Raw genomic sequence first — 13,425 nt, 5'->3', positions numbered from 1 at the left:
TTCACCATACCCAAATCATGACCCCAAAAGGCTTCTATCGATAAATTGGCAACTGATTTTAAAATGAATATCTAATTGCTAAGAACCTAGAAGAGGCAAAAGCAATTTGGAAAGGATGAAAAATATTGGACAACGTATGCAGCCTAATTTCAAGAAACAGCTTCAGTAACCAAGGCAGTGTGGTACTGGTTTTTATAGACAAGCAGATCAATGTTCAAAACTAAAGCCATAGGTAAATTGTCAACTGGTTCTATGACAGAGGAACCAAGGGAACCCTATTAATTAATGAAAGGACAGTCTTTTCACTAATGATGCTTGGACAGCTAGATAACTATCATGGAAAGAAAATTAATCTCTATCCATACTTCCCAACAAACACATGTCTACGGATCAAATGTAAAGTTAAAACCATTAGCTTTGAGAAAAAAACGTATTTTTTTTTTTTTTGTAATCTCGGAATAGGCAAAATTTTCTTAGGATACAGAAAGCACTATCAAACACAAAGAACAACATAAAAGAAGATAAATTGAATTTCAAAAACTTAAAAAATTTAGTTCATCAAAATACACCGTTAAGAAAATGCATAGCAAAGTGCCAGACTGGGAGAAAAATTAATTGAAATTTTACATGATAATGCATGTAAGAAGATAATATTCCATTTGTAGTATAGCACGTAAAATACTTGAGTTCCAGGCATAAACATCAAAAGAAGAAATAATGGAAAAATATAATTGGAAAGTTATACTTTATACTTGATTCTGTAGATCATAATAAAAGTGACACTTCCTAATTTAGTAAAGATATTTTACTGTAAGACTAAGTTTTCTTGGGATATTTTAAAGAACATTTTAAACTGGGATATTTCAAGTGAAGAAAACATGCCTTTGTTTTTAGTTTATTGACTATTCTTTGTTTTCTTAATTATTTATTTTTTCCATTACAGTTGATATTCAACATTATTTATGTCAGGTTCAGGCGTACAACATAATGGTTAGACATCTATATAATTTATGCAGTGATCCCCCTATTAGCCTATTCATAATTATGCGTTTTTATCAGTTTGAATTGGAGACAATCATGAATTCTATACTTGGTCTTTGATTTGCTAGTTGATATTCAAACAAACCTTCAAGAAAAAAAAAGCTAAAAATACTGGTATAAAAGTTAGGCCACAAGCAGCCCCAAATACCATAACAAGAAACAACATCTTAAAAAAGGTCCTGCAGACCTATGCTTTAGCTGCTGATAAAGCACAAACCCGGATTACTGTTACAGTTGCACTTTGTAACAGTGGGTAGTCTAGCACATACAGTACTCCCTTCCTATGGTTTACCCAGGGCTTAACATTGTAACCAAATGCGTAGGAACTGTGTGCAGAAAAATGGAAAGATAATCTTGTACAAATGGCAAGATTAATCATGGGTATGGAATCAAGATGGATGCTCCAGAATGTCGTGAAATTGGTTACTCCCACAATCACAGAAGCAATGGCAAAGTTACCCACAAGGAACACAGTGGATGAGGAATTAACACTAAGGAAACAAGGAACATAGCTGTTGACGTGACAATGACATTTCGAATAGTGTTTTCTATTATTGCAGGATACTGATCAAAATATATGAATGCCAGTTTATACACCATTAAGGGAATTTCACACTTTTCAGTCAAACCTTGTTAGCTGCAATAGCGTGATCTTTTGAGTTGGAAAAGAAATACCTGTGGTTGAACGAAGGCCTGGGAAGAAATGATTTCATGTGATGATGAAATAGTAATATCATGTAAGAAATTGGAAAGTCCGTTTCTAAAAGCATTCTTGTCACACACATCTTGTCTGTTATCTTCCATACAGTGCACATATTCTCATAACCAAAACTCTGTAAGAATTTTATCTACATAGTCTTTGTTTTTCAAATCGGCCAGACGTTTGTCCACTCTTTGTCCTAGCATCTTTATGCCAGTAGTCAAGAGTTTCTGTAACAATAACCATAACCCTGGGACCATAATTTCATCTAGAGTGAAACATTGTGTGATGTAGGAATCGTCACTTGTCAAATTTCGAAGGTCTAAAGCTTCCTCCACTTGGAAACAGCCATACATACTGCTTAGCAGGTAAAAGTGTATAGAAGCACTTCCCAAAACTTGGACTCAGTGCTTGTGGGCAAAGGGCCAAAATAGTCTCCTAGAGCCTCAGAAATAGTCTTTCTTTGCTGTAATCCATTTCTGAAAACTCAGAAACACACAATAGCAAAAATTGGATTCTTTCCTTCTGAAATGATACACTGGGAAGACAGTAGATACTTTTCTACTAGACAGTAGATACTTTTCTACTACATAATATTGTTCTTAACTTATGATGCGAGGGTTTCTTTTCATCCCAAGAAAGTTGTCAAAGTTATTACTGATTCATCCTTGATTTTCAGCTATAGCCTTCCAAGATTTATTTCTAAGGTTTTATATATTTTCTTAAATTTGATTATTTCACTAGATGTAAGGATTTTGCTCAGAAAATCTAATGATGTCCAAGTTTAATAATTGTATTATGTTTATATGATCTATGCTTCTTGGTGTTGGTAAATTCCACGCCATTTTATAAGGACAAAAATATGATTAAATACACAACTAGTGGCAAAATCATTGGCCAGATGAATGTTTTGACACTGCCAAAAATGAACTGTCAGCAGTAGTGTGGTTATTCATGATCTGATTAACTTTGGAAATACAACTGAAGGATTTAAGTGGCAAATTTAAGGTGGGTTGCAAGAAAAGTATATGAAAATCAAAGGTCAGGTCTAATAATACTGGTACAGTTGTAACAAATTGACAAGTGTACACACTACCAACTAAAAAATGGAAAGAGAGATCTTTTCTGGCCATTCTAGATTGCATAAATTGGTGAAATCTCAAGTCAAAAGGAACAAATAAATAGACGTCTATGTTCACAGGCCTTATTCCAGATTGGCCAGTGAAATCATAGATGTGGAGTAACTGGATGAGCAGGAGCGTTGCGTTGACCTATAATCTGACATTTTAATAGGTTGTAATCTGCCTGACTGAAAACGATTAGGACCAACAGGACGAACCTTCTATTTATAGTGGGGAATATAAAGAACACTAAATTGTAGCAAGTGTATTACTCAACGTGAACGTCAAGTACGTATTTTGGGAGCTAACAAAACTCGCCAGCGGCGGCAGAAACACCGGCCCCGGAAATCCCCGGGCACTGACGTAAGCCCCCGGGTTGCCGCGCTCCCCTGCCCCGGAAGTACTGTTGCGTTCGAGCTTTGCCTTCCGGGACAGGTTGTCGTTGCGGCAGCTGGAGGAAGGGGAGGCCATTTTCCGTTTCCAAGAAGAGTGGGGGTAAAGTGAGGGAGAAAAAGAAGGGGGAAGAAGGGCTCAGCGCCTCCCCGCCGGGCTGTGGACAGAAGGGCAGCGTCGGCAGGCGGGTTAGGTGGCTGAGGGCCCGGAGGAGATGTTTTCCCTGTCGAGCACGGTGCAGCCTCAGGTGAGTCCTGGCATTCAGTACACTTTCCCCCCACCGCCGCCCGCGGCTGTTGGCCATTTGTGTTTCCTGGAAGCGGTTTCTCGGAAAGGATCGTAGGAGGGAAGCGATCAGGCCAACGCGAGTCCTGGGGGTGAGAGGGGATCAGGGGCAGCGCTGGGAGTAAAGGGCTGATGGTGAAGCCGAGAGATGAGTGGGAACGTGATGCCGACTGGCGTATCGAGTTGGCTGCGTGGCATTTTTGCTTCGGCATCAATCAGGCATTGTTCAGTGCCGGATATTGGGGGGTAGCGATAGGGGTGGGGAGACGTCCTTGCCGTACACGTAAGGGAAGCACGTAATATTCCCTTTCCATCCTTCCACCTCGCCGGAGACCAGGATTCACAACCTCGATCCCCTATTCTTTCTTTCCCTTAAAATGGAATTTAAACCAAACGTGCTATAATAATTTGAGTAAGCTGTCACGAGTGCTTTTTTATTTTGACCGGAAATGACTAATACATAGGTATTTTTCAAGTTATCGACTGCTTATGAAACGAAAGATGGGGCAGAGAAAAATGATTCCACGGGTTTTCAGTTATCTTTTTGTAGGACTAATCGCTTGTAACTTGTAAATAATCTTGGTTCATTTAGAAATCATTTTTGATGGTAACGTTTTGATGTTTGTTTTCCCCCCAAAGAGTTCTTAGAGTCTTGCCAACTGTTTTTGAAAATGTTCAGATTTAAAAATAATTTTTTTTGGAAGCTCTTTGGTTTGTTGGCTTAAACGTATAATTATGTTCCTTTGTGTAACACATACTCCCTTGGGTTTTTTTGTTTGTTTTGTTTTTTTGCTATTACTGGCTGGACAATAGAAAATGAGGTGATTATTTACTGGGCATAAGTAATGCGCTGGGTGAACAAAGCAAATGTGTCATCTTGATGGTGAGATGAAGTAAAAGGTAGGAGTTAGCCAGGTGAGGAATGACTGGAAGTGAACAGGTTTGCCAGGCAGACCAAATGATATCTGGAGGTCCTGCGGTTGGGAAGAGCTTAGCCTATTGGAGCAAACAAAAATAAGGCCAGTGTGGCTAGAGCGTGGTGAGTAAGGAGCACAATGACAGAAAAGAGGTTGGGGAGAGTCCTAGAAGCAGATCATACAGGGAGTAATAATAAGAGACTTTGGATTTCATTTTAAGTGTGTTGGGAACCATTGCATGCTTTTAAGTAGGGAGTAACATGATCACGTTTACATTTTTAATAGATTATTCTGGTTTATTGCTGCGTGGACAGTGTGAAAGGGCAAGTCTGGATGTGTTTTCAGTTAAGGATGTTATTGCAGTAATCCATGAGAGGCATGATGCACAATAAAGTGGCAATGGTTATGGAAAGAAGGGGATGAGATTTATTTTGGAGAAAGAATAGCATTTCATGAGGTATTGGATATAAGGGGTGATGGAAAGAGCTGTTTCTGGTTTGATCAGTTGCATACATGAAGGTATTATTTACCAAGATGACAGTTTGGAGGAATCCTACCGATTGTTTGAAAAAGAAGTCTGACTTGGCCTGTTGAATATAGTATCAAACTTTTGAAACTGAACTTCAAGAAATTTACATCAAAAAGACCCGTTTTAGGAGAATTTATCATCAGCTGGATGGAGAGTTAGCAGTACATGCCATTGGTAGAGATGGTGAAGGGATTTTGTGTACTGTAGGCAAGTCTTAACTGGGCTCACATAGCGCCTTTATGCATTTTATGCTGTGAAAGTCGGTAGAACATATTTGTAATTTCTGGTTGCTGAATTGGTTGAATACACTTGAATTTAAATGGTAAAGTTACGAAAGCCACAGAAGGTAAACTTTATCATTGAAAAGAGATGAAACTGGCTTTTACACAGTAAATCCTTTCTTGAATGAAAAGAGATAACTAATTAAAATACTTTTCAAAGAAATGGGCAGAAAATACGTGTCTTAAAATAATTTGATTCCTGTTGTTTTAAAAGAACTTATTATTTCTGACTCTAAAAATAACACATGCTCATTTCCAAAAATGCTGAAAAGAAAAATATACATGTAAATAATAAAGATCACCCATAATCTCATTACCCAAAGAGATCACATTTTAGAATAAGTTCTTCCATACTTTTTATCAGTACACAAATGTGTATGCATACTTTAAAAAAAAAAGATGTTACATATAGTTTTAGAGTCTGTTTTTTTCATTTAACAGTATATCATAAATTAATTTCTAGATCGATAACTATGGAATAAAAATATCTTTAATTGGAATCTGGAGTCAGATTATCTGGATTAGAATTCTTGCTCCTGTACTTACTAGCTAGCTGTGTGACAACTGTGTGACTTTATACCTGTCACTGAACCTATTTAAATTCTTGCTGTCTTAATTAAATAGGAAGTATAATAGTAACTTATGTTTATGGCTGGTATAAGGATTAAATGAGATAATATAAGTACATAGTGTAAAACCTGGCATACAGGGAGAACCTGTTTAATTTATTCATTTACTTAACAAATATTTATTTAGCATCTACTGTGCATTGTTGTTGCTCTGGGATACAGTATTGTATACGATAGAGAAAAGTAAAATATAAAATATGTGATTTATGTATTGTATAAAACATTTTATATTAAGTAAATATATAAATAAAATAGAGAAAATAAAATAAACAAAGAAAAAAATCCCTTGTCACATGGAACTTACATTCTAGTGGGAGAGTGTGATATAATAAAAAGTAAATATTTGGTCTCTGTTCCCAGTTCTTGGTAGAGTTCCTAAAACCCTTGGAATTTCCTGAGTGATAGTAGTGTCTTATTCTTAAGGAATCCCTTTGGATCCCTATTGGATTTATGCTAATAGAGTGACTTAGGGTGGGGTCTCTAGATAATTTCGGGACTAGGCCTGTCACCTGAAATAACTCTCAGCCCCAACTCCCTGGCCTCTGCGAGGGGAAGGCTCACCTGCCCTGGAGAATGAGCTCTGTAAAAACTATAACTAGATTCAGTGTAGAGATTCACAGTGCAGAGGGTGGTACACTCATGATCGTGGTTGAGCCTGTGGTAGGACCCTTCTGGACCTTGCCCTAAGTACCTCTTCATCTGGCTGTTCGTTTTTATCTTTTATAATAGACTGGCAAACATCAGTGAAGTGTTTTTCTTAGTAATGTGAGCTGCTCTAGCAAATTATTGAACCCGAGGGAGGTTGTGGGAAACCCTGATTTATAGCTGGTAGATCAGAAGTATGGCTGGCTTGGGACCTATGACTGGCATCTGACACGGGAGAAGTCTTGTGGGACTGAGCCTTTAACCTGTTTGATCTGCACTTAACACTGGGAAATTGAAGTGATTGACACCCAGCTGATGTCAGAGAATTGGTTGAGAGAGACACAGGTAATAAACAGCATATAATTAAATCAGTGAACATATAAAGTGTGTTAGATAGTGAAAGTACCAAGAAGGAAAAGTAGAGCAGAGAAAGGGATAAGGAATATTTTTTTAGGAGACGGTTGTTGAAATACTAAATAGATTGGCTAGGGAAAAGAGTCATGAAAAGATGACTTTTGAGTTAAGAATTCAAGGGTGTATGAGAGCAAGCCGTGTCACTACCTGGACAAAAGGCAATAAAGAGCAGTGCAAAGGCCTTGGGGTGAGGACCTACCAGGTGTGTTCCAGGAACAGCAAAGAAGCCAGTGCGGCTGGAGCAGAGAAAAGGAAGGGAAGCATAGTAGTGGATAATGTGATAAAGACCCATGGAGGGCTTTCTGTGTCATAGTTGTTAAGACTGGCTTTTATTTTAAGTTAGAAGAGAAGCCACTGGGGGATTTTTGAGCAGAGGAGTGACGCGATCCGACTTGGGTTTGACTAGAGCACACGCAGGGAGAGTAGTTAGGAGGCTGTCGAAAATCCACATGTAGGTAATGGTGACCAAGGACAAGATATTGCATGTGGAAGTTGAGAAGTATCAAATTCTGGATAATGTTTGTGAAATACGTCATTTTGTGGTGGTCTGCGCTACTTAAGTTGTTTTCATCTTTTTCTAGGTTACAGTTCCTCTGAGTCATCTCATCAATGCCTTCCATTCACCAAAAAGCACATCTGTTTCTGTCAGTGCACCAGTTTCTCAAAACCAGCATCGAGATGTGGTTCCTGAGCACGAGGCTCCCAGCAATGAGGTAAGAGTTTTTACCCTGGTTGTGTGAGAAAACATTTTGATTTAATACGTTGTAAACATGTTTGAAGTGTCTTTCTATGTTTAGGCGTTTCTAACAAGGTAATTTCTGTCATCAGTTTAATCTCCTTTGCAATTAAGTATGTCTAATTCTGGCTTTATGGTACAGAGAAGTTACTTTGTCTTATTCTTTAACATTTAATTTATAAAAAATTTCATGTCGCACTAGATTTGGTGTTTACTTTCTAGGTTACTACTTGTGTGATACCGTTTAGATATTCTTTTGTGTGCTGCTCCAACAGTAGCAGTGAACCCACAGTTAACTAACTGTAATTGTCCCCCCAAGTCTCAGGGAAGATAGAATGGTAAGAAGCTACCATCTACTGCCTTATAGGAGCTTTCAGTGTAATAGAACAATTAGAGTATAGGTACCTGAAAATGAAATGTATAAGCTTTGGAAAAACAGTATTGAGAGAATTATAAAATCAGTGTTGCCTAGGACATCTGGAAGTTCCATTCTAGGCATCCTTATGCTTACAAGGTTCTGTAATAAGATAGTTGCTTGTAATTCAAAATATATTTTTTATAGAAGACATAATCTGTAGTTATTTCCCAAAAGCCTCTTTGACCCGTAAGCAGTTTATGTTATGTTTGTTCTAATATCGGGGACTGTGGTGAAGGCCTGGAGGGGAGGAGCTGGGGGAGGCGGTCAGTCCTGCGATAAAGTTTTAATTAGAGGGAAAGTTTGTCTTTGTCATCTTCATGTTTTTCTTTTATACTATTTGCCCAGTTCCTATTGCCTTTTCTGTTGTCTTACTATTGTCCTGACACCCTTCTCCCAAATTACAGTGCAAGAGCTTTCCTAATGAAAATACTACATGCAGCAAAATTATGTTCATTTTAGAAATTTTTGAAAACATTATGTACCTGAAAGAATTGAAATTCACCTGTGAACCTAGTCCCTAGAGATAATGCTGTTAACATTTTGTGTTTTATTTCATGTCTCTTTTTTTCTCATGTACACTAATATTTTATAATTGGACCACACTGCAGTGCTGGTTTAGATTCTGCTTTCTTCTTTAATAGTCTTAAGAACTTGTTATACCATACATTTTCCAAACTTTTAATGACTTCAAATGTTCATTGTATGATGTTCCAATGTTGGATAATGTTTCTACTTTTTTGTTGCTATAAATAATACCATTTTTACTCTCCATGTTGCTAAATCTTTGTTTCGTCAAGTGAAATTGCTAGGTCAGTGGTTAAGGACTGTATTTTGCCATGTATAATGCGCACGCACCTTTTTGCCCAAATTTGTGAGGGAAAAACAAGGATATGTATTATACACGGGTAGTACTAATTCCGATCTATGTAAATGTTTTTAATTCTTTTATTTATGCTTATGAGTTTAAAGTGTAACTCTAGAAATCAGTAATGATATCTGTATGCAAAATAATACCCTGGAATATGACAATCGGTTTTGTTGAACTTACTACGAACTTGGCAACAATGAAGAGTTCTTGACCCTCTGTGATGCTTAAATATACCGTAAATTTGTTACTGGTACATAAAATTTCTTGTACCATAATATGTTGAAAAATAAATCCTAAAATTCCTTTATAAATCCAAAAAACAAGTACCTAAATGTAAACAAATAAAAATTTGAATTAAGAAATTCAGACGAAAGATATTTTTTCCTGCAAGTCTGGGCCAAAAACGTGGGTATACATTATACACAGGAGCGCATTATTCATGGTAAAATATGGTTTGTTTTTGCAGCTTGAAAAGTAGCTAAACTCTAGAAGCCAGTGTTGAGGTTAAGACTAATGGTCTCAAATACAGAATTGCTGTTCTTCACCTCTGATAGTACTCATTAGTCCTCCTCGTGGTCTTTAGTGAGTGCGTGTTCCTGCGTCACACACCTTTTCATTGTCCTGGAGTACCGTTACTCTCACCGCCTTTGCCATGTGGTGACTTTGCTTTCAAGTTTGGCTCATCCAAACATCCACTCCACAGTGCAAGAAAAAACTTTCCTTTCAGCTTCCTTCCAGCCACTAACTTCTTCTCTCTTTACTCTCAGACTTCTTGAAGAAGTGGTCTGAAATTGTAACTCTACGGTAGTCTCACCTTATCTGTGGATACTTTCCAAGACCCCCAGTGGGTACCCGAAACTGGATAGTACTGAACCCTATGTATGCTGTGTTTTCTCCTACACGTACATACCTGTGATAAAGGTTAATTTATAAATTAGGCACAGTAGGAGATAAACAACTGTGGAGATTAATATATAAAATAGAACAATGAAAACAATATACGGTAATGAAAGTTATGTGAATGTGGTTCACTCCCTTTAGGGCATCCCTTGCTGAAGTCTTTGTATAGGCTCAGTGATTTCTGGTGCAACACATTCCCGTCAGTGGGAACACGTTTTCTGTGCACGTCTTCCACCCACAAAGTGAATGCCTTTTCCATCTTAACTCAGCACTTATGCACTGTGGCCGTAACTTGCGCAGTTTGAGGTACGACAGCAAAACCAGCGCCAACTTAATGGATAGAAGATTCATTCTTACCATAGGTCTCAGCAACCTCCCTCAGCGTACAGTTTTTTAAATTTCCCTATTAAGTTGAGAACTTTCACTTTGGCTTAAAGGGAGTGTTTTACAGCTTCTCTTTGGCATAGCTGAATGCCGCCATCACTACTCTTGTGCTTGGGTGCCATTGTGTACTAAGTAAAATAAGGACGACGTGAACACACGCACTGTGATACTGAGACAGTGGATCTGATAACAGGGCTCCCGAACGACTAACCGGCAGGGAGCCAAGATGCTGGACAAAGAAATGATTCATGGCCCCAGGCCTGACGAGCAGACAGCATGAGATTTCATTATGGTACGCAGGATGGCGCACAATTGCAAATCTATGAATTGTTTTTCTCTGGAATTTTCCATTTAATATTTTCAGACTGTGGTTGACCGCGGATAGCAAACCATGGAAATTGAAACTGGGGACATAAAGGGACTATTTATTGTACTTGGTAAACTTTCATTCACACTCCATCCCATTGTAGTTTGGCTACCACTTTTACCATTTTACAGACCTATTTTGCTAAAGTCAGTGTTGATTTCCCTAGTGCTAAATAGAGACCTCTTAAAATCTACATCTTTTTCAACTTTCCCTAGCATTTGACCTTGCTGAACATGTACTACTTCCAAAATATCATCTTGAATTAGGTGATACTACATTAATGATGGTTTTTTTCTCTTTCTGTTTTGCTGGCCTTTTTCTTTTATTGCCAAGCCCTTAAATATTGGGTGTATTGTACATATATCCTTAATCTAATTTTCACTATGTACAGTCTTCCAGATTATATAATCCGTTTTCACATCTTCACTTAACATCTATATATATCTATATGCTGACAGCTCCCAAATATATCTTCAATCCTAAAGTCTCTCTAAAGTTTTAAAGTATTTATCTAGTGGCTTGTTAAAATACCCCTCTGGATAGGCTCCAGGGGCTTCAAAATTAAGATATCCAAAACTGAGCTATTCCCCCAAATTCCACTGTATTTGATCTTACCGTGGTTTTCTCCCCTCTTTATCAGTCTGGGTCCAAACAGGAGAGAGAAACCATATAGTCACTTGAATAGTGAAAGTATAATATAAAAACTGCTATAATGTTTTAGTTTGTTTTAACAACCCTATTTTTTTTTAACTTTTATTTAAGTGTGTTTTTCCAGGACCCATCAGCTCCAAGTCAAGTAGTTGTTTCAATCTAGTTGTGGAGGGCGCAGCTCACAGTGGCCCATGTGGGGATTGAACTGACAACCTTGTTGTTAAGAGCACCGTGCTCTAACCAACTGAGCTAACCGCTTGCCCCAACAACCCTATTTTTTAATAGGTCATTGGAATAACTAGGGATTAGCTAGTAAAAAAATACTCTAAAAATGTATAAAACAGACAGATTTAAGGAGCAACTAATACTCCTAGGACTCTAGGTAGAACTTCCCAGGAAAAACATTCCTCCCCCAGGCTGAGGTCCTGACCTTGCTGGAGAGGACATGGCCTTGGCTTACGGAATGGCAGAGAAGTCACTGCAGTGCCATGCAGGCTGAACTTGATGGAAATCTGCCCTCTAGGGTACCAGGAGAAGCTGTTCGGGGGCATGTGTCTTACTGGGGAAGCCGCTGAATACTGTTGGCCACTGCACTGCAGGAGCCAGGCTTTGGAGAACCTGCACAAGTGGCAGGAGCCAGATGCTGGTGCAGACAGAAGCCCACTGTGGGATCGCACCAGAACCAGGAACAAAAGCTTTCCTCCTACATTGTCTCTCTGGTGCCCTCCACTGACAAAGCTTTACATTGTGCCAGCTGGCACAGGAAAAACATTTAAAGGGCCCAGACCTATGTTCATGAAGTCAACAAAAAGGATGAAGAGAAGCTAAGAAACAACAGATCAGTAACCAGCATATTCATCCAGAACCTTTCTCCCTCTCAGTCTCTCTACTGGTTCTTCAAATGTCTATGATGTGTGTCTTCCATTCTTCTTAGTCAGAAATTAGTTCAGGCTCATCATTTTTCTCTCGTTCCATCAGCCTTCTCTCATCCAGTGTATCTTCTTTATCTTGTATTTTTTTCTATAAAACAAAACTAATCACATTAGTTACAGAATTAAATTCAAATAAGGTTCTTCACAATTTGGCTAGAGCGCACCTTTCTAGTCCCTTCCATCACTAAATTTTTTTACTACATCTCAGACATTCCAGGCCCTTTGATGACTTTTTGTTTGCCCCCTTCTCCAAATCTTCCTCCCCCATCATCTTTCAAATGAGGTGTTGCTACAGTGAAGCCTTCTCTGCCTTAGGAAATTAGTAGGTCTGTGTTCTGTGTTCTCACCAGTTTTTAAAACCATCTGTGTAATAGCAGTTACCATGTTGTATCATGATTACCACGTTTACATGTACCTTATTTCTCTTTACTTTTCTAGGATCTAACACCCAGTAAGTAATGAGAATAACTTTCTGTTTTAGTTAAGAATCTGCATTGCCCTTTTGAAGTCTATGGATTATAAATAGACTTTTTGACTTCCCATTTTAAATAACTTTTTTTTTATTGGGGAAGGGGTACAGGACTTTATTGGGGAACAGTGTGTACTTCTAGGACTTTTTTTCCCAAGTCAAGTTGTTGTCCTTTCAATCTTAGTTGTGGAGGGTGCCGTTCAGCTTCAAGTTGTTGTCCTTTCAGTCTTGGTTATGGAGGACGCAGCTCAGCTCCAGGTCCAGTAGCCATTGCTAGTTGTAGGGGGTGCAACCCACCATCCCCTGTGGGAGTCGAACCGGCAACCTTGTGGTTGAGAGGACGCGTGCCAACCAACTGAGCCATCCAGGAGGCAGCTCAGCTCAAGATGCCGTGTTCAATCTTAGTTGCAAAGGACGGAGCCCACCATCCCTTGTGGGACTCGAGTTGAACCTGCAGCCTTGTGGTTGAGAGTCCACTGGCCCATGTGGGAATCGAACCGGCAGCCTTCAGTGTTAGGAGCTCAGAGCTCCAACTGCCTGGGCCACCGGCCGGCCCCTAAATGATAACTTTTAAAAAGTAGCTCTTGAATATTGTAGTCCTTCTGTTTCCATTATAATAATATGCTTTATATACATAAAGCTTTTAGTAATTTAAAAAGCACTTTTAAATAGTTTGTTTCATCATACTTTTAACTGTCTTACTATGTGCGATGGGATATGTAGATAAGCAAGCCATGATCTCTTC

At 38.6% G+C, this 13,425-nt stretch overlaps 2 protein-coding genes across 4 annotated transcripts in view; one reads left to right on the top strand and one right to left on the bottom strand.

The window, feature by feature from the left end:
* Positions 1–1,105: 1,105 nt before the first annotated feature.
* PTCHD3 (patched domain containing 3) lies at positions 1,106–3,333 on the bottom strand (the record flags this gene model as incomplete). Its single annotated transcript, XM_081044665.1, is given in 10 exon segments — positions 1,106–1,228; positions 1,232–1,497; positions 1,500–1,674; positions 1,676–1,725; positions 1,728–1,860; positions 1,864–1,938; positions 1,940–2,004; positions 2,007–2,117; positions 2,120–2,220; positions 3,155–3,333. Coding segments are annotated over 10 exon segments (1,278 nt in total).
* The window catches only part of YME1L1 (YME1 like 1 ATPase), a 47,292-nt gene continuing 37,134 nt past the window's right edge, over positions 3,268–13,425 (top strand). For all 3 annotated transcript variants that reach the window (XR_013993883.1, XR_013993884.1, XM_081057791.1), the window contains exons 1-2: positions 3,268–3,502; positions 7,537–7,668. Coding sequence is in view for 1 of the 3 variants with exons in the window: in XM_081057791.1 (XP_080913917.1) it covers positions 3,470–3,502; positions 7,537–7,668 (165 nt within the window). In the remaining 2 variants the exon portion in view is untranslated. The remainder of the gene's footprint in view (positions 3,503–7,536; positions 7,669–13,425) is intronic.

The sequence above is a fragment of the Rhinolophus hipposideros genome (genome assembly GCF_964194185.1).
Source record: "Rhinolophus hipposideros genome assembly, chromosome: 1".
Lineage (NCBI taxonomy): Eukaryota > Metazoa > Chordata > Mammalia > Chiroptera > Rhinolophidae > Rhinolophus > Rhinolophus hipposideros.
This window is presented reverse-complemented; position numbering and strand designations above follow the sequence as displayed.